At 36.6% G+C, this 27567-nt stretch overlaps 1 protein-coding gene, 1 long non-coding RNA gene and 1 pseudogene across 2 annotated transcripts; 1 reads left to right on the forward strand and 2 right to left on the reverse strand.

The window, feature by feature from the left end:
- Positions 1–5360: 5360 nt before the first annotated feature.
- Positions 5361–7661, reverse strand: LOC146954065 (B3 domain-containing transcription factor VRN1-like). The gene is made up of 4 exons (XM_085751595.1): positions 7584–7661; positions 6898–7384; positions 6667–6797; positions 5361–5636 (listed from the first exon to the last, which is right to left on the reverse strand). Exons 1-4 carry the CDS (start codon positions 7659–7661, stop codon positions 5361–5363), a joined length of 972 nt encoding a protein of 323 aa, XP_085607721.1.
- Positions 7662–13877: 6216 nt separating this feature from the next.
- Positions 13878–23511, forward strand: LOC146954066 (uncharacterized; annotated as a pseudogene).
- Positions 15741–21175, reverse strand: LOC146954067 (uncharacterized). Its single transcript, XR_015011636.1, has 7 exons — positions 20406–21175; positions 20250–20300; positions 19070–19221; positions 18529–18705; positions 17615–17654; positions 16825–16933; positions 15741–16001 (listed from the first exon to the last, which is right to left on the reverse strand). It is a non-coding gene; the product is annotated as an uncharacterized LOC146954067 (long non-coding RNA).
- Positions 23512–27567: the final 4056 nt, after the last annotated feature.

The raw sequence follows: 27567 nt of genomic DNA on the forward strand, positions 1-27567 counted from the left end.
TGCCTCTAGGAGGTCTTTTACAGCTTTTTCTGCAGCCTCTGACTTCTCGGGAGACTGCTTCCTACGATGCTGGGCTACAACGCTAACTCCGGGATCCACCGTAAGATGGTGACAGGCGATGCTAGGGTCGATTCCGAGCATGTCAGCTGCGCTCCAAGCGAACAGGTCAGCGTTTTCCCTGAGGCAGGCGACCAGCTGGTTCTTGACAAGTTCGGGGAGATCCTTGCCAATCTTGAAGTTCTTCGAGGGATCGTTGCCGAACGGGACCAGCTCGAATTCACCATCAGGAACAGGTCGAAGAAGTTTCGCGTTGAGCGGATCCTTCTTCTCCCGTTTTTGTTCCTTCAGGTCCTCCTTGGTGAACCTGGGGTCAAGTTCGACCAAGTTGGCGTCCAGGGTACTCACAGCAGCTTTCCCTTTGTCCTCAACAGGTTGACTGGGTTGGGAAACCGAGTTCTGGGTTTTGTTGGCTTGGAGGAAACATCTTCTTGCAGCTTCGATATCTCCACTGAGTGAGGTGATGATGTCGTCTTTCGCATGGTATTTCAACTTCAGATGAGCGGTTGAACATGCGGCCCCTAATTGCGCGAGCCCAGTTCTCCCTATAATTCAGTTGTAGAGAGACTGGCAGTCGATCACCAGGAATGGGATCTTTATTGTCTTTTTGGCCTCCTCTTCGCCGAAGGTGACCAGTAGCTCCACGTACCCCCATGGTTGAGTGGATGAGCTGTTGAAGCCATAGAGTTCATCCCCAAGGTAAGGAGAAAGGTTTTTCTCCGTCAGTTGGAGAGTTCTGAACAGGCTGGTGTACATGATATCGCATGAGGCCCCTGTGTCTATCAGGACCCGTCGTACATCTGCATTGGCCATCGATGCTCGCACGAGCAAAGGGATGGCAGAATTTGAAGCTCCACCAGGCAGTTCGGAGTCATAGAAAGCCAAGGGTGGCCTCCCTCCTCGGATGGATGGGGCCATGGTGTTGACGTCCATGAGCTCCTGGAACTTCCTCTTCATGCTGCCCATGGAAATGTTCAGCGTCCCTCCAGTGACGATGTTGGCGATAGGAAACTGTTCCCAGGTGCAAGAATAGGGGGTGATTTCCACGTTGTCTGGGAAATCACCTAGATGTTCCACGGACATGGCGATGGTTCGGCCAGGTTCGGAACTGTCACCGACGAGATCGACAGCTTTCCTTTCTGATTCTGGATTTTTCACGTATTGTTTGAGTCGACCCCTTTGGATGAGGAGTTCGATGTCGTCCTTCAGATGGATACAGTCGTCGGTTGTGTGTCCGTGGCACTTGTGGAACCGACAGTATTTTGTTTTGTCGACTCCCTTCCTCTCCTGAGTTGGAGCCTTTGGCGGCTTAATGCCGACTTCTGTTAGATCGGCTACAGCGATCTCAGAGAGGATTTTCTCCCTTGACATAGCCAGTGGAGTGTACTCGGTGAAGTGACCGTTTGGTCTCTTGCTTTCGCGAGCAGCTTTGCCTTCCCTCTTTTTCTCATGGAAGGGCTTTTTGGAGGATCCAGCAGCAGGTTCCTCCTTCCTGACCTTGTTGAGGTTGTCCGCGTACAAAGCCTCTTCGTAGGCGATGTAGATCTTGGCGATCGCTAGAAACTCGTTGAGAGTCCTTGGGCGATCCAGGAGGACAGCTTTCTTGACGTCCGTCTCGTCGCGTAGGCCTTTGGCAATGAGGTATAGCTCCATTGTCTCATTTGCGCCCCGAACCTGGATGACTTCTTTGTTGAACCTCTCGATGTAGTCTTGGAGAGGTACGCTTCTTCCTTGGACGATGGCTTCGAGGGAAGCCACCGTTTTTGGTTGCGTCCTTGACGCGGTGAAATGGGTGGTGAACTCGTTGCAGAGGTCACTCCAAGAGTCGATGGAGTTTCTCCTCAAGTTCTTGAACCACGTAACGGCTCCTCGCCTCAGAGTAGTGACGAAGAGCTTGCATTTAACGGCGCCCCGCACCGATCGATAAGTGAGAACTGCTTCGATGTTCTCAATGTGCTCATCCGGATTGGTAGTTCCGTCGTACGAGTCCATTTGCGGCGGCTTTTCCAGTCCGCGAGGGATAGGAGCTTCCCGGATACGCCGTGTGAACGGACCGTAAGCATTACGATCGGTTCGGGTATCACGGGTATCCAGTGAACTGGAAGGTGACCGGGAGAATCTATTGCGCCTGGGTGGTGACCTCCTAGGTGGAGTGCGACGCATAGGGGATCTTCGCGACGGGGCCCTTCTGGGAGGGGATCTCCTTGGTGGAGACCGTCGGGTGGGACCTTCTTGTCGACCTTCGGGAGTAGGATGGAGATCCGATGCTCGCCGAATGTCGAGGGGATCTGGAACGTGACCGGCCGGGGCTCCCTCCTCTTCTGTTATGCATTGGGGAGAGATCGTCGGGTTTGGACTGTCGGACGTGCTTGTTCCAGATCCATCAGCCGGCGGTTCTGTTCCTCGATTAACGACGTTTGTCGTTGAACCGTGCGGATCAGGTTGCTGATGAGTACGCCGGTTGACGCTGCGTCTTCTGGCGTCTCTGTAGGGCGGATGGGACCTAGCAGAGGCCTTTGTTGGATAGGAAGTACCTGAGTTGGGTCCTCCCTGGGTGTATCCACAGGTGAAGGTGAGGATGTTACACTATCCTGTTGAGGGATACGCACCTCACTTCGTAGCTGGGATTTGGCACCGTTGGCAGCCATGCTAGTTTTTTGTGAAAGCTTTGGTTTTTAGGGATAAAAACGGGGAAGCTTGTGATTTCCCACAGACGGCGCCACTGATCGTACCTGATCAGAAGGAGACTGCCGGTGCTTTGAATGCGGTGGTTGTGACGGTGGTGGAACGCGTCAAGATGCTTCTTGGAGCGGATGGGGGGTGTGTACCTGCAGGCACTCCGACGCTCAAGTCAGTAGAGATCAGAGAGTGAGGGTTTTAGAGGGAGATAGAGTTCTACCTTGGGGACTGCGGTGAGTCCTCTATTTATAGAGGTGGAGGGCTGCAGAGCCGTTAAGGAGGCACACCTGGCTCTGGCGGTTACGAAATCGTGAGAAGTGTAATCGCCAGAGATTTTATTACGGGAACGTGCACAACGTGCAAGAGAGACGTTGGGGTTCGTTTGAACCGGTCTCTTTGCTTCGTGCACCCCCTTCAGGCGAGGGGGTACGTTGTGAGCAATGATGCCAAACGTGGAATTTGGGCTTTGAATGATATTGTGCCTAAGTAAATGGGCCAAGAATCTCTTTGGCCGGTCCAGAACAATATTATATACACTACTTCCAAAGTATTATTTTTTCTTTAATGACAAACAAACCAATAGTTGATTAGGATAATTTCTTAAAATAACATTTCTTTTTCTTTGAATTAATGTATTTTTTAATATGTGTGTAAAAACCTTAAACGACATTCATTTTGAAACGGAAGGAGTAAGAAGAAATGGGAGGAAGATAATAAGTATAATGAGTTGTTACTAATCTTAATATATATATAAATATAAATGTTAGACAATCTCCAATCAATCCTGTATAACCCTAATCCCGTCCTTTTTGGCAGGTCTAAATAATTTTTATGAAAAAAAAAAAAGGTTTGTTGGGAATAAATAATTTTTATGAAAAAAAAAAGGTTTGTTGGGAATTGAACCGCCTACCCATTTTTTGGCAGGTCTAAATAATTTTCATGAAAAAAAAGGTTTGTTGGGTAAATAATTTTTATGAAAAAAAAGGTTTGCTGGTTTTATGAAAAAAAAGGTTTGTTGGGCATTGAACCGCCTACCCATAACAACACCTTAGAGCTTTTACCACTAAACCACTAACATTTTTATTGAAATATTGTTGCTTCTAAAATGGATATGTAATCCTAAAAGCCTTTTTTTAAGAGCCGCTACTCATTTTTATTGTGTTTATTTCCATGTTTGATTACTTTCACATAATTTAATTTATGACTTTGATTCCATATTCATTTTTGTTGATGCAAACTAATGTTTTTAATTTTCTTTTTTGAGATTTTGCATGTCGACCACTCTCAATCATCACTTAGTTTTGGTTGTTTCTATGACTTTAAATGTAACTCTAAATTTAATAATATAGTCACTTTGATACTTACATATGAAACTCAACAAAACCCGTACATCGTACGGGTTAGAGTCTAGTTGAGGGAAAATGAAAGGGTTGATGGTGGTTTGTAACTAACCGATGGAATAGAAGTTTTGTAGTTCAAACAAACAAAGAAACCAATAAATGAAATGGAATGGGAAGAATTAACAACATACACCATCCGGTCACTATCATAAGCAAAAATTCATATTTTAGATTCATTAATTAAATGATGTATATATAATCTTTATTATAGACAACATACATCATTTAATGAATGAATCTAAAATGTTGATTTTTGCTTATAATAGTGAATTAATTCATTGAGGGAATAATTTTTGTTGAAGGACTGATTCATCCGATCTTTTAAGGGTTAATATTAAAATGTTGATGTGTTCTCTTTTATTTTGGACAAATTTTGGCTTGATTGTTTCTAAAAAATAAACATTTCTGAATTCGGACCATTTTCTCATTTTTGTAAAAGAAACTCCATCAGATGTAATTTTCCTGATCCTTTTTATTTATCAGGAGCCTTTTGAGACTACTAATTGGATAGCTTATAATCTATAGAAATACGTTTATAATAGTATCATACCTATATCAATAAGTGAATAACTAATGTAAAAAAAAGTGAATAAAAAATAAATAACTCTAATTGCATGAAACCTTGTTCAAAACAATTCAATCTATATAGTTTGGAATGAGAAAGAAAACATGAACCCTAGACAATGCATTGTTATATGTAGGAATCGATATTCAACCCTCAGACACCTTACTTATTCATTATTTTAAAAAGTAAATTCTAACCACTAAACTACTTGAAAAAAAGGGAAAAAAAACATGAAACAATGAAATTCACACATTACTCCAATGTAGCTGCCGCTTCTTGAAATTGTAACAACAAATCCAACCTTTTCCTCATTGACCATGCAAGTATCAATATCATTCAGCCAACCCTCTAGCAGTAAAATGGTAAAGGCAAAAGGAGAAACTTTAATTTCAAAATATCCATTTGAAATATATTTAAAAAAAGTATTGCATGTATTGTGTTTGTATGGAAAGTATGATAAAAATATCATCGTGAGTTTAACTTAGTTGGCAAGGATAATGCATAAAATATGTAAGGTCCGGGGTTCGAACCTCGGCCACCACAAAAAAAAGAAAGTATGATAAAATAAAAAAAATGTTCTAAAAAAGGTAGAAATGGTAAAAACAAATATGATGGCAATCGAATAAAATTACCATGATGGCAATCGAATAAAATTACCTTCAAAAATAGGGAATGATCATGTCCTTTTCTATGGAGAAAATAGTAACTTTGAATGAAACTTTTTCTTTGCATTTGTTTAGCCTAAAAACACATACATCACCAAATTTAACATTATGGTCAGCACGGAATTTACTCCAACCCCCATTTATTCTGAATTGTTTAGTTGGAGTGAGTTTCAAATTAACATCCCATTTTCTATCTTTGTCATCAAAAAGCGTAACTCTTCTTCCTTCCATCCTTTGCAGATGCCTCGTAGCAAAATTATTTGGTATGACCTGTTTTGGATTATGTGTTTTCAAATAAAATAATCAATAACTCAACTTCCAAAACCAAAATAAAATGACTAAATGGATGCAATTTCTAACTTTCAATCATATGAATGAATGGATTTTTTTGTATGAACTATCTTTGTAAATACTCTTTACACATGCAATCAATCACAATCCATCATGTAGATTAGGCATGGTCAATGGGTGAGGTGGAGACGAGTTTTACCTTCCCTATTTTTATCCTCAATTCTCATATACTTACTCGTTACCCTAGTCATACTCAACGAGGATGAGAAATTGAATCTCACCCCGTCCCTATGGGTTCGGGCATCCCTGTCTCATCCCCATACCCGTAGTGAATATTTTTTTTATTCGTAAAAAGTTATATTATCCCATAGAGAAGTAATTTCATAGTCAAGGTCACATAATTGACCAACATAAATAAGATTAAAATTAAGTGATATGTGTTGGGTAGACTTAAATTAGACTGGGAGATAGAACATGTATGACTTAAGTTATGGTATGAAAAATCAAATGGTGTATATTTGCAGGGACTGAATGGTTATTTTAGCTTTTTTTTTAATACAAAAAGTTGTTTTTTTTTTCCAGCTCCAAGGGCACTATTGTAATGCAAAAGAGAGAAGCCGAAGGTATGAGCCGTGGAAGGAAAATAGAGAACTCAAGTAAGTGCATACACCAGAGTGACATCCAGGGACGAGTTTGGATATGAGTTCGGGGTTGGTACTAGGTACCTATATCCTATTATTGGTCCTGTATCTATGTTTTAAAATCGGTGAAAATTAAAACTCAGACCCAAACTCAGTCAAAGCAGGGAAAACTCGTCAAATCTGGGTGGGTTCGGTCGGGTAACGAATATGGGTTTTGTTGTCATGCCTAATGTAGATATCAATGCACAACTGTTCAAAGAAATATTATTACAAAGTGGCATTAATTTATGGTATAATTCAATGGAATTTTATGTATGTAATCAAATAGTATGTTGCCATATTCACCAAAAAAAAGTAGTATATGTTACCAAGAGATCATTTTCCATGTATGCCTTTTGCATCATACATGCGAAGCAATCTTTATCAGGGTAGAATTTTTGCTCCACTTTCTCGTAAAACTCTATGCTTCTCTTCTTAAGATCATCGAAACTAGTTCTTCCTGAATATTTTCACCAAAAAAAAAGTATTAATTAGCAACACCAGGAATAAGAGAAAATTTAGAAAAAAGAAACATACTAAAATTATAGAATTAAACCAACCTTTGTGAATATCCTTAAAATTATGAAATGTTGCATGTGCTTGGACTTTTCTCTTCTCAAGGTTAGATTCTTTATGCTCTTTTAGGTTGATTTTCATCTTCTTATAAACTTTTGAAGACGGTGATGAAGATTTTGGTCTTTTGCCTCGCGAAGATGAAGGATCCTCAACAACTATAAGAGAACTATCGCTCTCTTCAACTTCTTCAGATTCTTCACTAATTTCTCTTGAAGGGTATTTTATCTCTAATCCACATTTACAGAGTACAATCACATTGAAGAGAGAATTTTCATTAAATTTAAATACCAAAAGTTGTGAATCACTCAGAGACACATAATTAGCAAATTCTTTCCAACCATTGCAAAACCAAACATCATAATCACTAGTTTTCTCCCAATAAACTTTCTTTTCAGTAATATTAGGAAGTCGTAGAGTAACTGGGTTTGTTATTCCTTGCCAATGTCTTCTCACAAAACTTGCGGGAACTCTCTGTCACACACACACAAATCAGCAAAAAAAAACATCAATAGATGAAAAATAATCTTAGCACTGCAACCGACATAAACTATGAACGATTAATATGTCATTAATATGAACGATTCTTTAATAACACAATGAATAGAAACCCTAGCAGAGAGCGTGATAGGGTCAATGAAAAAAAAATGTTTGAAAAAAAAAACATTATTACCAGTTTTCCTTCTTGAAGGGTACTTTCAAGAATAATCTTGAAAAAGTGGACACCATGATCAGGTTCATGAGAAGACATACTTCTAACTTTTGGTGTGAAAGAGAATTTACAGTAAATTATATAGGTACGTGGCAAGTTATTTTTATTTTTTTGGTAACCTAGCCTCTCAATACTTTTAGGGAGAGATACATACGATTTTTTATACTAAAAATACGGAAAAGCAATCATAAATAGGATATTTTTTCGTATCCCAATCAATTAGTAAGATTCTATTGTTTAATATCCTTTATTTTATAGGATCAATCAAGCAGATTTTGTTTAAGTAAGTTTTTTCATAAATATTTGTTTATATCAATCAATAGAGTAGTGCTATATGGCACGACAAGTTTGTCGCACCATTTGCACGAAGACCTTTACCACTTGTTTATTCACGGCTCAGGCTAGATGCTTAACAACTTCTTAACACAAGTAAAATAAAATATTGATTTTTTGACACAAGTAGAATAAAAGTAAACTAAATTATTTAATTTTTCACAATATGAAATGTTTGTTATCTATTACTACAAAATATTCTGCACCAACCGCTTGCACCAATTCTCCATGTAGTTTGAAGCGGTGCTTCTGTGACATAACAGCCTGAAGTGGTATAAAACTAGGTCGGTTATATGTAGCATCATCCTTTGAATCTATTGTAGCGTGAATTCAACAAAGCAACACCATCAAGGTACTCACTGTGCAGTGTATCACATAGTGATTTCATTGTTCTACTATCAAAGGTATGTGCAGTAACCAAAGCTTAATGTTCTACTACTCAATTAGTATTTAAATTAAATGGAGTAGAAGTAGGAGAGATGGATGGAATTGGACTTCATGTGTCGTGCATATGGTACGACAAAAGTTGTCGTGTCATAAAGCATTTTCCCAATCAATATTGCCGGTGTTTGATGTATTATTTTGCTCGAACTATTATTTTGCCGGTGTATTATTTTTCATAAATATCAAGCAGATTTCCGTTCGCTAAACTTCATTTTTTTTTATAAAGAAAATGTGCTTATAGCATTCATTAATAATAATATCAGTAATACAATCAGGGATATTAAAATAAGTATTGGGATTAGCTGATAACACGGCCTCTCCAGCTAAAGCATAAGTTACCGCATTTGCTTGTCGTCTATTGAACTCCACTTGAGAGTTTCTGAACTGTGAATGAAAGAACCATTGACACCCTGATATGATATGACCAAATTTGGAGACATTATGTTTGTTATAGTGAAAAGCATCACCGGTTGTTTTAAAATCCACCACAAAGTCAATATTGTCCATCTGCATGTCGCTAAACCATTCAATAGCATTAAACACCTAAAGTTTCACTGGCATGAACATAACATATAGGAGAAAAACTCATTATTTTCGCGCATAAGTTACCGCATTTTCTTGTCATCTATTGAACTCCACTTGAGAGTTTCTGAACTGTGAATGAAAGAACCACTGACACCCTGATATGATATGACCAAATTCAGAGACATTATGTTTGTTATAGTGAAAAGCATCATCGGTTGTTTTAAAATCCACCACAAAGTCAATATTGTCCATCTGCATGTCGCTAAACCATTCAATAGCATTAAACACCTAAAGTTTCACTGACATGAACATAACATATAGGAGAAAAACTCATTATTTTCGCAAGAACAAATGCTCCATCACCATCGCGCACACATATACCAATTCATGTACGAATCAGAGACTACAAAAAAGAAGGATCAATACTGCACTTAAGTCGTCCAGGGGCCGGCCTTTGCCATTGAACATCACGGTCTGCGTTTGACGAGGAACTTAATGGTAGGAGTAGCCCCATGTGTGAAGCATGAGTGGTTTGCTGATGGCCACTCACATTATGAATGATATTAGCATCCTGCCAGTCTTCAATGAGATGGCGCGCTTTGTCAACCATAAAGTTCAATCTCGTTCTTCCAAAGTTTAAGGTTACGATGCTTCCATAAACTCCAACAAATGGTTGCCAATCACTACGCATGTTCCTAGGATAGAATTTGTAACAAAGAAAAAATAGCATCTATGGTTCGCTAGACTTCATGTAGGTCCAATGAATTCACCTCAAAGATGTTAGTCGACATGCACATGCCACTTGACTTGAAGATGTTCTAAACAAGAATTAAAGTACGTACAATACACACACTTTTGGAGGGCTTTACATGTTTTAACTTGACTTAGGTAAGGGTGGATATATTTGTGAAAGTATTTTTATATTTGGAGTTAGATATCTACTGCTTTTCATTGTATTATGCATTCCAACAATTACCATGAAATTGTGCCTTCCAAGTAAATTCAAAACGGGTAAAAGGAGATATTTTTCATTTATTTTTACGATGAGACCTATTTTTGAAATTTTTGTGGTCCTATTTGTTGGAATATTTTATTATTTATTATATTCCAATATAATCATGTGGGCAAATATCGTAACAATAATTATATCAGCTATTTATCAATTGCGAGCCTTAGTTGATTAGTGATTAAATTAAGTAATAAGGCTATTAGATTTGTAATTGGATAATTAATTAAATATTTAATTAGTTGATATGGACTCAATGAGTGGATGTCCGGATGGCCCATTAACGGAATAATGGGAAACCCTAATGGCCATCCAATATAAAAGAGGCTATGGTCCCCAATACACCGTACACAGCAAACTCTCTCTTCTTCCCATCTGAAGAGAACTTGAGGCATAAAGGTACCGGTTGAGGAAGAACCAAATCAGCCGCCGCTAATCCCTTCTGTTTGTTTCAGATTACCTCTCTCTGTTTATCGCTGTTATTGAGAGGGCTGCCATCTAAAGCTTCATCCAAGTATTCCTGATACCTAATTCTTAATATCCTTGATAAATCAAACTTGTCGTAGATCCGATCATAATCATGTTCAATGTTTTGTTTGCTTCCGCTATTGATTCATGATTATTGAACATGCTTTATGAAATCTGTTTTATTAAGACCTAAATTTCTAACAAGTGGTATCGGAGCAGGTCTCCATGTTTGATTTATTAAGATTTTTGAGTTCTTCCAATTTTTGTTAAGGATTCTTCAATTTGTTTGTATCGTATATGCCCTAAAATTCTAATTTGGGGATTTTGTCGATCTTAAGTTCCACGGTTTGATCGTTTTATGTGTATGTACAAACTACCATAAAATTTCTTTTCATTGTGATCGTCGCTCCCTTATTATTTATTAACATTAATCATGCGAGTTCTCCGATTCATTCTTACGAATAAACCCCTTCTTCTTATGTTTTATTTGGGGATTTATTTTGTTTTTTTTTTTGTTACAATGCTAACAAAAAGAGACAAACAGAGACAGAAAAACAATAAAAAAGTGAAAGCCAAAAACATAAAAAAGAAAATCTGTGACTTTTCTCTCCTCAGGCTTGTCCAAATTCTTAGACAATTCCTTTGTGAGTGTTTTGATTGTCGATGCGATTAATCTTGGCATTAATCTGATCGTTTTTTATGTTGCCTTGAGTCTGATATTGGATTGTACCTTGTTTTGATTTGTCATTTACTGCCATCAGATCCAATGGGATAACAATGGGTCAAGGAGAATCAACTTGGTCCATGAGGAAGTTTTATTTACGAAGTGTATTGTGTGTGTGGATCTTTAGCTTTCATGATTGGATTCTAAAGGACTGGAGACAGGAAGAGGTCAACACAAAGTTTCCTTTTCTGAAGATATTCCAGAATCAATGTAAGGAGCAAATGTTAATGGGGTTGAATTTTGTGGCTGACTTTGAAGATCAGGAAGACAACAAAATCCTTTCTTGTGGGATATGTGGCTCAAAGGGATCTGGAATCATGATGGGAGATCCGGGTATAGCGTCTGGGTCAATTCGGATAAATTATTTGTGGAACCTTCTGATAGTAGTTCTTTATCTCATTTATGGAAGGATACTGCAAGATCAGATTCAGAATGAAGTCAACCAAAAAAGCCCTCTTTGGTGTGGTACGTACATGTTATTTAAGGAGTGTAGATATTGTTATGCAGGATTTGTTTTTAATAATCAAACCAAAGGACATATCAGAAGGATTTATTGTGGAATCTGGTCTCTGATACAGTGTAGAAGACTTTTGTTAATCTTAATGGTAATGAAGGGAAGGATTATGGATGGAGATACCTTGTACAATACTGATTGGGGAAACATAGTATTTAAAGGGAGTATGGAGGAGGCTTTTAGTCATCGTTTCCAACTCATGCATCCTAATTATATAATTCTCCTGATATTTGTGTCTGTCTGAATTTTGTTACTAACAGTATGGAAAATTTCAATGTCAATCTCAATGGTTCACCAAATGGATCCTCAACTGGGTCCTCTAAAATATCACATGAAGCACTGCTTGAACTCTGTGTTGTAGGCACAGTGCTCACTGACAAGCCTATCCGCCTCCAGTTCATGGAGGAAAGATTACCATCAATTTCGCGACCTGGTCAGGGGGTTACTATCACTCAAGCTGGCGAGAACCAGTTCCATTTTCAGTTCTATCATGAATGGGACTTGGAAAGAGTTCTACAAAACGGTCTTTGGACTTTTGATGGATTTTTGCTGGTCTTTAAGAAGCTAGAGATAGGCGAGGCTATCTCTGAGGTGGTCTTCAATGAAGTTGAAGTCTGGGCTCAGGTTTTTAATCTTCCCCATGGTTACATGAACGAGTATGTTGGTATGCTCATGGGGTGTCATATTGGCAGGTTTGTTCATTTTGATGAAAGCAATTTTTATGGTCCTTGGCGAATGTATATGAGGATACGGGTGGCTCTCAACATTGCTGAACCGTTGAAGCGAAGCATGGTGTTCGAGAAAGAGGATGGTACGGCTGTTCATGTCTCCTTCAAATACGAAAGGTTGGGAGTATTTTGCTACATCTGTGGCATAATGGGACACACCGATGCTTTCTGCCCAAGGAGACTTGAACCAGGTTATGTTGATGGAACTAGAGGATGGGGTCATTTTCTGAATGCTGGGGGTCGCAATGTTGGCGGTAATGTTACAGTGAACAAGTGGCTTAGAGGAGGAAGAGTGGCGGCGCGTGGAGGTCGTACGGGCGGTAGGGCAGGTTCTGATGGCATTAATGATCCTCAGGAACATCACAATAATGTTGTTGTTATGGCGCAATCAAGTGAGCATGCTTTGTTTGAGCGTGTCCGAATTTTGCGCGGAGGAGGGTTTACTTTTCATAGAATGGTTACTAATATCATTGGCCATAATGGAGGAGGTGAAGGACAGTGGGTTCCTTTTGAATTAACTGCTACTAACATAGCTAATCAAATAACTATTATGCAGTTAGTCAATGGTATGGGAGTCCCAAATACTAGGAGCAACAATAGCAACAATAGCAACAATTCAGGCGTGACAGTTACTGCGGGAGGAATAATAGCTGGAAGTTAACAAGGAGCAGCTGTTCTGACAGAGAATGAGTTGCAGCAGATCCAAGGCTTTGAGGGGACCCAAATGCTGAATGGGTGCAATCAAGAGACAGGGCAGATTCTAAGTATTTGTAGAGCAGATTTTAATAATAATAACATGATGGGTGAGACTTCAGAGGTGGGACGTGTGGCTTGTGCTAAAAAGAAAGATAAAACTCTGCCTATAAGGCCTATGGTGCAGGGTCCACTTGTTATTAGAGAAAGAGGTGCTGATGCTATTACTGACAAACCAAAGGAACTGCCAAGTAATGACAAAGGTAAGGGGAAAATGGAAGATGGTCCAGCTACAAAAATGAAGAAAAGAACAAGGTCTAATGTTGTGCAGGTTGCTAGTAACAATGTTGGAGGAGCAGCTGAACAAGGTTCTGTGCGTATGAATATTGATACCGGGAATGAAGGTGCTGGTGTGGGAAGCAATTCTGCTTCTGTTCATAACAATCCTTTATTTTCTGAAAATGTTGTAATGGCGGAGGATGAGAATCAGCCCCGCCAAGAGCCATGAAAATGATTAGTTGGAATTGTAGAGGTTTAGGTAGCCCTCGTACAATTCCTAGTTTAAAATACCTCGTCCAAGTTTATAAACCGGATGTCCTCTTTCTTTGTGAGACTATTTCTAATGCTAATAAAACGGAGGAATTAAAATATGTGCTGGATTTTGATTGTTGTTTTACTGTTGATCGCCAAGGTCGGAGTGGTGGTCTTGTTCTTTATTGGAAGTCATCTACTAAATGTTCAATATCAAGTTATTCAAATAATCACATTGATTTTGAAGTTATAGATGATAACAAAGGAAAGTGGCGAGCTACCGGTTACTATGGTTTTCCATCACATGGGAGGCGGAGAGATGCATGGAACTTTCTTAGGCAGCTTGCAAACTCATCAAATTTACCTTGGTGCATCCTTGGTGACTTTAATGATATACTTTCGCCTAATGAAAAGAAAGGAAAAAAATGAAAGAGCGAATTGGTTAATAAATGGTTTTCGTAATGCAGTGACCGATGCGGGTTTATCAGATGTTCACACTGAAGGTTATTTGTATACTTGGTTCAAATGTCTTGGAACTAGCCGAGCTGTAGAAGAGAGACTTGATCGCGCCCTTGCAACAGATGCATGGCAAAGACAATTTCCAGATGCAGTGTTGGAAAATTTACCAGCACCTTCCTCTGATCACTATCCAATCATGTTACTTTGTGAACCGGGTCCGAGGCAGAAACGTAATCACTCTCGGTTCAGGTTCGAGAATGCCTTGCTTTTTGATCCAGAGTTCAAAAATTTTGTTAATAATAAGTGGAATTCATATGGTAGCTATCCTATTGTTGATAAGCTTGAGCTATGTGCGGCTGACCTTACTGTTTGGAATCAAAATCACTTTCAGCAACTTAAAAAGGAAATTAATGACTGTCGCAAACAGATTGAAACTTTGCGTGTACAGGTTGACAGTAGTAACATTTTGTATTTTAACAGTCCGAAAAATCGTATGAACAGATTGTTGATCCAAGAAGATGCTTTTTGGAGACAAAGGGCGAAAACTCATTGGCTACGTGACGGCGATCTTAACACAAAGTTTTTCCACGCCACCGCAACTTCAAGAAGAAAGGTGAATCGAATTATTTCTTTGGTGGATAGAAATGATGCGCAGGTAACAGATGAAGAGCAGTTGTGTTCAGTGGCTAAAGATTATTTTGTAAATCTCTTTCTACCGCAATCAAGCGACACGACACCTGTTATTGAAGCTATACGTGAATCCATCACAGTGGAGGATAATAATTTACTTGTAGCACCTTTTGTCATTGAAGAGTTTAAAACAGCAATATTCTCTATGAAGCCAGACAAGTGTGCAGGACCTGATGGGTTTAATCCGAGATTTTTTCAAAAGTTTTGGCCAATTTGTGGTGAGGAGCTATTTACTCAATGTTGTGATTGGTTAGCAACAGGTACTTTCCCTTCTTCGTTAAATTCAACAAATATTGCATTTATTCCAAAGGGAGATACTCAGATATCCATGAAAGATTGGAGGCCGATAGCGTTATGCAATGTAATGTATAAGGTAGTAGCTAAAGTTCTAGCAAACCGGCTGAAAGTTGTGTTAGATAAATGCATCTCAGAATTCCAGTCGGCTTTTGTTTCGGGGCGCTTTATTTTGGATAATGCTATGGCTGCCATAGAGATCATTCACCATATGAAGATAAAAGTTAAAGGTAATGTGGGAGAAGTGGCTCTTAAGCTTGATATTAGTAAAGCCTATGACAGGATTGAATGGAATTACCTTCGAGAGATTATGGAAAAAATGGGCTTTTCACTACTACAAAATACCCCCCTTAATAGCACTTATTTTGGCTCTTAATAGCGCTTCTCAAGCACTAAGAAAGCCCCCGCTATAAAAGGTCAGGAGCCTATAATAGCGCTTTCCAAACGCTATTAAATAGCAACGTTTCAATAGCGCTTTCTGAAAAGCGCTAATAAAGCCTCATTTTAGGTGCTATTTTTAACTGATGTTTCTTAGCGCTTTCAGAAAAGCGCTAATATAGCTTTATTTTTGTGCTATTTTTAACTGATGTTTCTTAGCGTTTTACATAAAGCGCTAATAAAAGTCCCTATTTTTATTTTATTTTTTTAAATGAAATCTACAGCCAAAAGCATTATAATAAAATGTTGATCAGACAATACAACAAAATAATGATTAGAAACACTAGTAATCCATTAATCCATTGATAGAAATAAACACTTGTAATTTGTTGATCAGAAACTTACTTACAAATGTCATAAATATTAATCAATCCTAAATGACATCTAATGTACACTTGCATAAAAATGAAAGTTCGTGCACAACATATATAAGATAAAAGTAGCCACAACCACAAAAAAAAACACCAAACATTGAGAGGACTCGTGACAAGCGATCAAAATTACTCAATAGATCTACCTCGAGCATATTCTCCTGTGTCGTATGGAATGAAAAATTAATCAAGTATCATTCAATTTCCAGCATAGCCAACAGTTTAAAATAACTCAAAGGATTCTAAAGTGCATATAGAATCCACTTAAAATCAAAAGAATCTCAGTTGACAAACAATACAATACAATACATCCAAACATTATGTAATTCACTGTTTGTCTATTAACCTGTCAAACTATCCAGTTCCAATACAAAAATTCCAACAGCCTAATCTTGTGAAATCTAACTTAATTTTTAACATCCAGGCATAACTATTTCAAATTACATTAAAAACGAAAATGATGAAAAAGAAAAAAGAAACTCACTAATATAGTTGGCCATGAAGGAACAAGGAACAAGTATAGAAAATCAAAGAGACATAAGGCCATTAGGCCTAGAGGTGATCCTATCCATAGTCACACAGTTTGCAATTCGTTTGGGTACGTGGTTCGGGTTTGGGTACGCAGTTCTTAAATTTCAAAGAATTTGGACAGGCGATGTTTTATAGTAATATAGGCAGCTAGCATATGTGTTTTATCTAACATAGAAAAATAGCAAGTCCCACATTGGAAGGTTATCTAACATTGTTAGGTAAGTAATTCTATAAATACAGACAACACATTCTGCCTCTAACACACCTGTCCACTACCAAGTGTAGTACATTAAATTGTTGGGCCAGATAAATTAGTCTAAATTTTTACATTGTTTGTTAATGATTGTATGGTTCTCCGATACTCACTTTTCAGTGAAATTCATGTGTGAATTATCACGTACCAATACGAAAACGAATTATGATTCGGTTCGAAAGAGAATTAAGAATGTATACCTTTAAAAATACATTCACCAAAAGCGCGATTGAGCGGTAGGGTGGGATAAGTCGAACATCAACCAGTGAACCAATTCAAGGTGATCTTTTTTGTGACCAATTTGATGCTCTGCAAATGATGAAACAATACACATTATTCCCCTATAACCACAAGTAACATACACTAAAATCTGGGACAAAAAGAAGAATGCAAATGGAAAAATATATAAGCTTGAGTATCAATCAATGGTAACAAACATGAAAGCACACAAATGAATTGTATTCCTGAAAACCAGTATCCAGTGCCACATTTCAGTGTTACTAAACGTATTAGAAATAATTCAAGCATTGCACTTATCGGAAATAAAAACGAAGCTCACAAATATAGCATTTAAGCTCCTCAAAGTTATATTAAGATTTTTCCATGAAAATTGGAACAAATTCATATTCAAAAAGATGCAGGAGAAAACACAATAAGCCACTCAAATCCTATCACCATTTACTGCATTACCAAGAAAATATCTTCAAAGCCATACACACCACTTTCAAGTCAACACCAAGAAATATCACTACTCCCTTAAACAAAACTAAACTTTGATGTCAAATAGTCATACCAGCCCTTAACACTACCAATAGTCTACAAAGACATTTAAAACTCAAACACTAGAAAAAGTTATAAATTTCAATAGAACCAAGCATAATTCATTAACAGGAAGAAACATGCATGAATATTTGTTGAAAACCATTATAGTTGAATTAATGCCACTATCTCAAACACAAATCAAAAGTACCAAGGAAGAGAATAAGCTACCTGTTGGGAACCATGGATTCTTCAAGTGGAGCACATACCCCTACATCACGAAGCACACACCCTTGTTAATACTAACGTTCTTTTGAATAAACATTGACCAACTTTAAGAGCATGGTAAATAACATCATACCACAGACTTTGAAATAGCAAAGAAAACTCATTAAATTATTACTAGATATCAATGACTACAGTTTTGTTGTGGTAGTACTTAGCGTGTGTCTGTTATAGAGTTGAATTTGACGCAGCCATGCGTTTAAAGAGAAGCTTGCATTTCTAATTAAACAAAACCATGGCAATAGTTGCATTGGGACGCAATAAGTTAACTTGAACACAAAACCAACCATGCCATTACTATTTGTTCATCATTTATGCAGAAGTTTTCTCTGGTTTGTTATTCCTATTGTGGACAATAATCAAAAGGATGAGCTAATGTGATGCACTCAAAGGATGGTAATTATTCCGTCAAAACAGGATATAATGCTATTCAAAATTGGATTAATAATGATCATCCTGGCTCTTCTAATCAGGATTTTATGAACTCAGTATAGAAGAATTTATGGGTCCTGAAAACAATTCCTAACATTAAAACCTTGCATGCGAATTATTCATAAGGCAATCCCTGTAAATCAGGAATTGATCAAAAGAGGGGTGAACTGCTCAACTTTTGTGTCCCAGATGTGGTACTCATGTTGAAACGGTGGATCATGTCTTTAAAGAGTGCAAAAAAGTTCCTAATGTGTGGAAATTCTACAATTTGGGTGGTGATCTGTGTCCTAATCCTAAAATTAGCTATACAGAGTGGCTGGTTAAATCCTTAAAAGAGCTAGACAATAAGACTAGCATTCAAATTCTAGCAATTATATACAACGTTAGGCATGCCAGAAATCAAGCCAATTTTGAGAAGGTCGACATACCCGATGAGATTGTTGTATCTCGAGCTTTTAACAGCACTGAAGAACTTGTGTTTTACTTGCGGCTGATCCCCCACTTTTAACACTCGCGCCTGATCCCCCACTTGATTCCCTTGCGTTGGGAACAGAGGAACCATCTTGTGTTTTACTTTCCTGAGAAGAACTTTCCGATCTCCCATCCTAACACAATTCAAGCGCATGATTTTAACATTTACTGGTCTAATACAAAATATGCATAGTATGAAACATGTATAGGTATAATTGGAGAAGCAACATATAACTAATAGACCCAAGAAAATTTGACACGATTGACTAAAAGTATAATCAACTTATACAATAGAATACTTAAGTGGAATATCATCAGTTTCCTAGCTGGGTGCCTTATAGATGAAGCTTAGGTAGTTACTAGTTACAAACATTCCTCTGACAAGTTTCCAGTGGCCAATAAGGGTAGCAAGCGTACACCCCAAATTAGGTGCGCATCTTAGAAGCCACCAGTAACTATACAGATGTAATAATGCTTAATGCAGTTAGAGAAACATACATGATTAGCATTAGTTGTTGTAACTAGTCTGCCAGCCGTGCAAACTGAGACTGACTGCTCTCTTGAACCTATATAAGATTGATACTATCAAACAACCAGCTTAAATTTATTGCTTCCTCTTCCTTCACTACTTTTGTTGCTGCTTCCCACACCTGAAGCACAAACATTCAAGATATCAGTTATTTTTTATAAGGTATTTGACAATACTCATTGATATTTTTGTGTATCAAATCTTCCATACTCATTCATTTAATTAATGCTCTACATAGGGAGTATTTGGTTATACTGCATCCACATGGATATACTGTGCTCACCTTCTTAATGGGAACACATTACTGAAAAAAGCAAACGAAAAATAAAGGAACAAGGACTAGCAAATCAATTCATTTGTTATTCACACAAACAATGATTCAGAGATCTTATTTTATTGAATAAATTAATCTTAGTTCAACAAATAAAGTAACGCAGGAAGGGGAAAGCAATTTACGTAAATTATAGAAAACCTCCATTTAGTTCTTAAGACTGATCACTAATGTGCTTAAAAATATTATCAGCAATTAATGTGATCATCATTGAGTAAGAAAGTATCTTGATGCACTGTCCAACTTTATTCACTAAATATGAATGATAAATGTGTACAACGTGCCAGACAAAATAAAAATGCATACTATTAACAAATACCTCTTAAAAGGCATGCATCATAAATGTGTACAATGTGTATCCAACTAAAAAGGCATGCATCATAGATTGTATTGATATTTATAATACCTCTTGAAAAAATAGAGAACCAAATTGACTAGAAAAATCTATATTTGATAAATTCTTACGTATTCACTATTTCTATGACACGAAAACTGAAATAAAATTAAAATTTTTTCACATAAGCTAGAAGTTATTTTTCATTTGCTATTTTGGAGAGCTTATGAAAATAATTTGAAAACAGCTTATAAAAATAAATTGTTTTCTTAAGTTCCAAACAATATTCCAAGTGCTTATGCAAGTCAACAAGCTCAAATAAGTCAATCCAAACATGTCTCATAGTATTCATTTAACATATTAAGCATTCAGAACAATGATTCACCTGTGATCCCCAACCGATATAACACCAATCTACTTAATCCCCAACCAATAACACCCTTCATTTCCACAACATAAAATCAAAACCAAAAATGAAAGATACCTTAGCCGTAGATATCTCTCTTCTTAGAAGTCTGATAAACAAGCTTTCCACCTACATTTCCACAGCACAAAATCAAAACCAAAAATTAAATGCAAAAAACAAAATATAATAAAAAATCTGAGATTCAAAATCAAAGAAAATTAAACTGAGATTTACCATAATCTAATCTTAGGGTTTCAATAGATTTCAGGTTTCAAACAACGGGTTCCAAGAATTTGAAGGATTCTATTTTCAATCGATGAGTGAGAGTGATTACTGAACGATTGGGTTAGTTCGACGGAGGTGGGTGCGTGAGATGAAGAGTAGGACAGTTGTGGCTGAGTTAAAACGAAGGATAGAGGAAGGTTTTGGGTGATTGAAAACGAAGGTGGAGGAAGGTTCTGGAGAGAGGACGGTGGTGGTTGATGAGTTCGATGGTGGTGAGTTGAGACAGAGAGGACGATGGTGGCTGGTGAGTTCGACGGTGGCGGATTGAAAACGGAGAGTCTGTGTGTGTGTGTGTGAGAGAGAGAGAGAGAGAGAGAGAGAGAGAGAGAGAGGAGTGAGTGAAAGAGGGTTTGGAGAGTGGTGGGTGGATTTGGTGAGTTCGACGGTGGTGGTTTGGTGACGAAAGTCTATGAGAGAGGAAGAAGGTTCCGAGAGAGAGAAGAGTATTTTGGATGTGAGCCAAAATGAAAAACTTTGGCCGCTTTTTTTTTTATTATTCTTTTTTTTTAATAAAGGTCAACAATAGCGTGTTTCTCAAAACGCTAACTTAGGGATAGTAGGTTAATAGCGTTTCTTTAGAAGCGTTATCCAAGTGAGGTAAAATTATAGCGTTTCGCAAAAAGCGCTATCCAATCCAAATTCTGTGCACCCTATAATAGCACTCGACCAGGAGCGCTATAACATATCTAAATTTTGCCCTTTTAATAGCATTTTTGTGAAAGCGCTATTACATTGGTGCTATAAAAAGCCAAATTTGTAGTAGTGTTTCTCAACAATGGATTAAATGGATCATGTTGTGCGTCGAAACCGTTGACTATTCTGTTCTTGTCAATGGTAATGTTACTGGCCCTATCATTCCGGGTAGAGGATTGAGGCAAGGTGACCCTTTATCCCCGTATTTGTTTATTATTTGTGCAGAAGGGCTATCGGCACTCATTCGAAAAGCTGAAGCAAGAGGGGAAATTAATGGTGTGAAGGTTTGTAATAATGCTCCCATAATTTCACATCTCCTCTTCGCCGACGATTGTTTCTTATTTTTTCATGCTACTTCAAATCAAGCACAAAAAATGAGAAATATTTTGTCAGTTTATGAGAAAGCGTCAGGGCAGGCTGTTAATCTCCAAAAGTCAGAAATTTTTTGTAGCAGGAATGTTTCATCGGCTGATCATAATAATATAGCTAGCATCCTTGGAGTAAAAGCTGTTTTGGGTACAGGTAAATACCTAGGATTACCTTCTATGATCGGACGAAGCAAGAAAGCTACTTTTAATTTCATCAAAGATAGGGTGTGGAAGAAAATCAACTCTTGGAGCAGTAAATGCCTCTCTAAGGCTGGAAGAGAAGTGTTAATAAAATCTGTTCTTCAATCAATTCCGACGTATTTCATGAGTTTATTTACTCTCCCTTCGTCGTTGTGTGATGAAATTGAGAAAATGATGAACTCTTTTTGTGGGGTCACTCAGGATCACATAAGAAAGGTATACATTGGATGTCTTGGGACAAATTATCTATGCATAAAAAAGATGGAGGCATGAGCTTTAAAAATCTTGGAACGTTTAATCTGGCGATGTTGGGAAAACAAGGCTGGAGAATTTTGACACAACCGAACACTCTCATTGCTAGAATATATAAAGCTAGATATTTTCCGCGGTGCAATTTTCTTGAGTCCGAACTAGGCCACAATCCAAGTTTTGTCTGGAGAAGTCTCTGTAAGACAAAATTCATTCTTAAAGCAACTAGCAGATGGAAAATTGGTGATGGCAGATCCATTTCAGTCTGGAACAATTATTGGATGAAAGACAATGTAACCATATTCCCACTTGATGATGTTGCAGCTACTTTGGCGAACTTGCGGGTCTCAGATTGCATTATGCCAAATCAAAAGAGCTGGAATGTTCCCTTGTTAAATTCCATTTTTAATGAACAAATTGTGGAACATATTGTCACAACACCTTTATATCCTTCTGTGCGTGAAGATAGGCTCGTTTGGAAAAAGGAGAGTAACGGTGAATACTCAGTTCGCAGTGCTTATCGTTTATGCATGAATGAATTACTGGATACCTCTCATTTCAAAGTAGAAGGCGCTTCGGATTTGATTTGGAGGCTGAAGGCACCACCGCGAGTTAGAAGTCTTATTTGGCGTATTTGCAGGAATTGTCTTCCGACACGTACAAGGCTGCATGATAAGGGAGTTAACTGTACTACTGTTTGTGCTCTATGTACTGAGGATGAAGAGGATAGTGTGCACCTTATGTTCAGATGTCCAGGAAGCAGGAACATTTGGAGTATGTGGAATGCTTTTTCTGCTGTTAGCCATATATTCGACCAGTATCAAAATATTAAGGACATCATTTTTGAAACACTTAAAGTACTGTCAAATGGAGATAAATCAATGTTTGGTTGTATTATATGGAGCATATGGAAGCAAAGAAATAATAAAATATGGAAAGAAGTGACTGATGCACAAGGATTTGTTTTTGACCGAGCCAAAACATTGTTGCAGGATTGGATTTCAGCAAAAATGATACAGGAAAATTCTGTCAACATTGAGCAGCCAGCAAGCATTGCAAAATGGATAAAACCAGGTCTAGGTCGTTATAAGTGTAATATTGACGCTGCATTTTCAGAATCGACTAATCTGGTTGGCATCGGTATGTGTATTAGAGATGAAAACGGGCATTTTGTACTGGCTAGAACAGACTGTTTCAGACCCATCTGTGAAGTCCATATTGGAGAAGCGTTGGGACTTTTATCTGCTATGGACTGGGTTCATTTGCTTCAATTAGGAGCGGTGGATTTTGAGATGGATGCGAAGAAAGTAGTTGATAGCTTTCATTCCCGTCATAATTAAGTCACAGAGTTCGGGAACATAATTGATAATTGTAAATCTCTCTTTCGACAATTTTATGAAAACTCTCGTGTTGAGTTTGTGCGGAGGCAATCAAATGAGGTTGCTCATAGTTTAGCTAAAGCGGCCTTATCATCAGCTAGCTCCCAAATATTGGTAGAAATACCGCATTGTATTGAACACATTCTATTTAATGAAATGCAATAGTTTTCTTCTCTTCAAAAAAAAAACAGAGACAGAAAAACAGAAAAAAAGAAACTAACGCCTTAAATAAAGCGTCCCTAAACCATCCGATTGCAGCAAAGGGAGAAGACCCTCTGGGGGATTTATTTTGTTTGATTTGGTGACGCAACCATTTATTGCTATTTTGCTTTATTTGTGATGATTCGTTGATCCAGTAAATATGGTTGCTATTATTCTGTATACTTTTGCGGTAATATATATTATGGATCCATATGCTGTGCAGCTTTGGTAATTTTGCTTTGTTGAAGTTTGGCTAGAAACTCTTACTTTGATTTCCAAATATTTTGTGTTTAAAATTACTTTTTATGAATTGCTTTAAACAAATATATAAAGGGTATTAATTTGGTTATAATACGTATTTGCCTTCGTACTATTTGAATTGGAAATTGATTTAAAGTCTGCATCGATTCTAGTCTTTGGATTATGTATATTTTGGATCCAGATTATATTACTTTGTTAGCTTGCACATGCTTGGCAAATAAAATAACACATGTGGATGTCCAGCTAACTTGTTATTTTAGATAAGAATATATGATCGGTATGAAATTTATAACAGAGTTCACCATTTTGGTAACCGATCACACTTGTAAGCCTATATTTTGAAAAAAATATTTTTCTTCAATGTTGCAAGTCGCGAAGAACTGGTCAAATGAACTTTTCGCATTTGACATAGTTAAATCTATTTTAAGTTTCAGAAGTTTTGGAATTAAGGAGTTTAATATGAATATGATTTGGTTGAATCTTTAATCTTTTCAAATCGAATATTTAGTTTTGACTTATTTATAAAGTTTTTTTGTATTGTTATATCTTTCAGGTAGCAGATATAGCAAATATAAATGTGTTGTTAACAAATAAGTATTTGGATTTTATTTGACATGATTTTCAAATATCATTATCATATCTTGCAGCTTAATTTCCATTTGAAATTAGTTTTTTGATTCATGAAGATTTTGTACATAAAGTTTATTTTGAGAGAACTAAGCAAATAAAGATTAAAATATGTTTGTGATATATTTGTTGCCTTTTAATAACGAATCTCAAAATATTATGAATAAATTTTTGGTACAAAAAGTAAGAATTTGATTCTTTAAAGTTTTGAAAATAATAATTCTAGTTTTGTTTGTTTATTTATAAACGTAAAGTATATTTCCTTATTTAGGAAATAATTGAGTCTAGAGTTATTCACTATTTTATTTAAAGAATCATTGATATATGTGAATCAATTGTGGCATGAATATTTTGGTGTATATAAGATTCAATTTTCTTTTGGTTTGAAATTGAATATTTTTCTTATAGCATGATTATGATGTTAGAGTTTATTGTTATTAAGTTTTCTACAATAATATTTTGTCTTATCATGCATTTTGAATATATTCCATGACATGTTTGTTGTTGCTTTTATGCGATATATGTAAATGTATTGTCATACACACATTGGTGTGATTTGTGACTTGCATCTTCTTTCAAATTTGTGAGTTTGTCTTCACACTTAAGTATTGTCATACATACACACATTGGTGTGATTTGTGACTTTCATCTTCTTTCAAATTCGTGAATTTGTCTTCACACTTAAGGGTTGTCGAGTGACCTTATGGTTACTTGGCAGCATAATGAACTAATTCGGCCGACATTATGTCGGTAGTGCCTTGTAAATTTAAGACATTTCCCATTTGAATTGTAAAATTAAGACCATTCCTATTTAAATTCATTTATTGAATTGTCTAGTAATTGCGGTTGTTTTGGTTGAAACAACAAGTTGCAAAAGTAACCCCTGTTGCATAGATTTGATTCAATTGGAATTACAAAAGATGTAGTGTGGAATTGTTTATGCGAGCTGTTTTAGTCGGCCAAAAGGAAGACACAGCTTGGCCAGATAATTACATACTTGCGATGGTAAATATGAGGTAATTATTAAGTTTTCCATGTGGATAATGAGGATGTCAAAAGGAACCCATTATCTGACAGGAATTCTTAAGTTTTATCCATGTGGATAATGAGGATGTCAAAAGGCACCCATTGTCTGACCGGACTTATTACCGTATTTGATCATTGTATTGAGATTACCGTTGGCAATTAATTCTTAGCAGTCAAAAGATTGTGTTTTAATGGTGCTTTGGCATCTTGTTTTTGGGTCTTTTAATTTACAACTTGTGATGATAAATATGTGGTAATTCTTAAATTTTCATGTGGGTAATGAGGATGTCAAAAGGCACCCATTATCTGACAAGACTTATTATGTTTTTCCATGTGGGTAATGAGGATGTCAAAAGACACCCATTATCTGACAGGACTTATTACCAATATTTGATCATTGCACTGAGAGTACCGCTTGCAATTAATTCTTAGCAGTCAAAAGATTGTGTTTTAATGGTGCGTTTGGTATCTTGTTTTTGTCTTTTAATTTAAAAATAAAGAGAAATTGTGCATGTCTTATAATTGATATTTTTACATGTCCACTAATGTTGTGTGAGTGTAAACTCATTTAAGTATTTAAGAGTTTACATCCACACCTGTGATGGTAAACATTTGACAATTATAAGAATTTATTCTTTGTCAAAGTAAATTGTCATTGTTTGAACAATGTTGTAAAATACCGCTAGCAATTGATATTATTGTTTAAAGACTATATATTGATAGTGCACTAGGTATTTTGGTGAGTACATTTGACTACTCTTGTTCTCTTTAAACTAATATAGTTTGTGTATCTGCTAATTTGAGTTAATTTTTTTTTTTTTAACTCTTAAAATTCTAATTTTTAGGATTTAAAGAACATTGATATTGTTCTTGGATCTAGACCTTAAATATGGATGGTGAAACTCACATTCTCTCACAAATTCAGTACCTAATATGAGAATCAAGTTTGACAAGTGAGTATACACCAAATTCCATAGGTCACGTGTGATCATAAAGCTAAAATATCATATATATTAGAGGTGTTGTTTAAGATGACAAATCTTTTTTTTTTGTCATATTTCCTTTGCTTAAACTAAGGTGTTTTTGAAGCAATACAGAGAAAGACAAGCTCTCATTGGAGAGTGAGTATTCTATTAAGATTGTTAGGCAAAGAAAATGTTAGGAGCACATTATGTAAATATTTAATCTTGCTGAAACTATAATTTCGACTATCAGGTGACTTGTTCGAAAATTCAGTAATTTCGACTATCATATGACTTGTTCGAGAATTCAGTATTTAGTATTCTCTTTGCACAATTAAGTTTATAACTATTACAGTTAGAAATGATCATTTAAATGATCAATTCATAAAGTGTGCAAATAAGGAAAGGCTGAAGCAAGAGAAAATAAAATAGTGTTCATTCGGAAAATACCTCAAAAGATAAGGGCAAGTAAAGAAAGATAGTCTTGACTGACTTATGTCCAATGATGTTGAAAGATATATCAATTTAGAATGGACAAAGTCGACAAAGATTTCTTTATTCAATTTTTGAACCAATTTTAGATTGTCGTTACTACATTTTTTTTGTATTTAAAAGACAATTTGGTGAATCATCGTTTGAATTTTTTTTTCTTTCTTTTTTCTGTTTGAATAAGTCAAGATATTTTGAGTTCTTTTTACAAATGATGATTCAATGTGTCTTTTAAGTTCAATTATTAGAGTCAATTCAGTTATGACTTGTGACATTCTATATTGTTTAAGGTTTTGAATACTATAAGTTTTTCGTCCCACAAATTAGGAAATGTTTTGAGACATAAATTGTTAAGCTTTCTTGAGGATTTTGAGTTTGGGGGAGAGATATGGTTTTAGAAACAAAATTGAATGAGGAAGAATTAGTTCTAAACTAATTCATATAGTTTCTATTATTATAGTATATTTGGATCCTCATGAGGACATTATTGTGCTTCCTCTCAATCAAGTTAGGAAATTATTTCAAGAACTAGGGATTCTAGTGTCATTAAGAATTGACTGAAAAGAGAAATTCTATTTAGTTTAATTGAAAGACTCTATTAGGACAGTCTTGATACTAGTTTGCTTATTATAATTTTGTAGCTGCATAAGATGGA

This window comes from Medicago sativa, chromosome 1 (genome assembly GCF_051527215.1).
Source record: "Medicago sativa cultivar Bolivia chromosome 1, Bolivia_mono, whole genome shotgun sequence".
Lineage (NCBI taxonomy): Eukaryota > Viridiplantae > Streptophyta > Magnoliopsida > Fabales > Fabaceae > Medicago > Medicago sativa.

What these genes read in the sequence shown, in the direction of transcription:
- LOC146954065 (XM_085751595.1), bottom strand. Translation starts at nt 7,661, where the DNA reads ATGTCTTCTCATGAACCTGATCATGGTGTCCACTTTTTCAAGATTATT. An exon ending in CCCTTCAAGAAGGAAAACTG is followed by an intron (nt 7,385 to 7,583) that starts GTAATAATGTTT and finishes TGTGTGTGACAG; the next exon opens with AGAGTTCCCGCAAGTTTTGT. An exon ending in TTTTAAGGATATTCACAAAG is followed by an intron (nt 6,798 to 6,897) that starts GTTGGTTTAATT and finishes GAAAATATTCAG; the next exon opens with GAAGAACTAGTTTCGATGAT.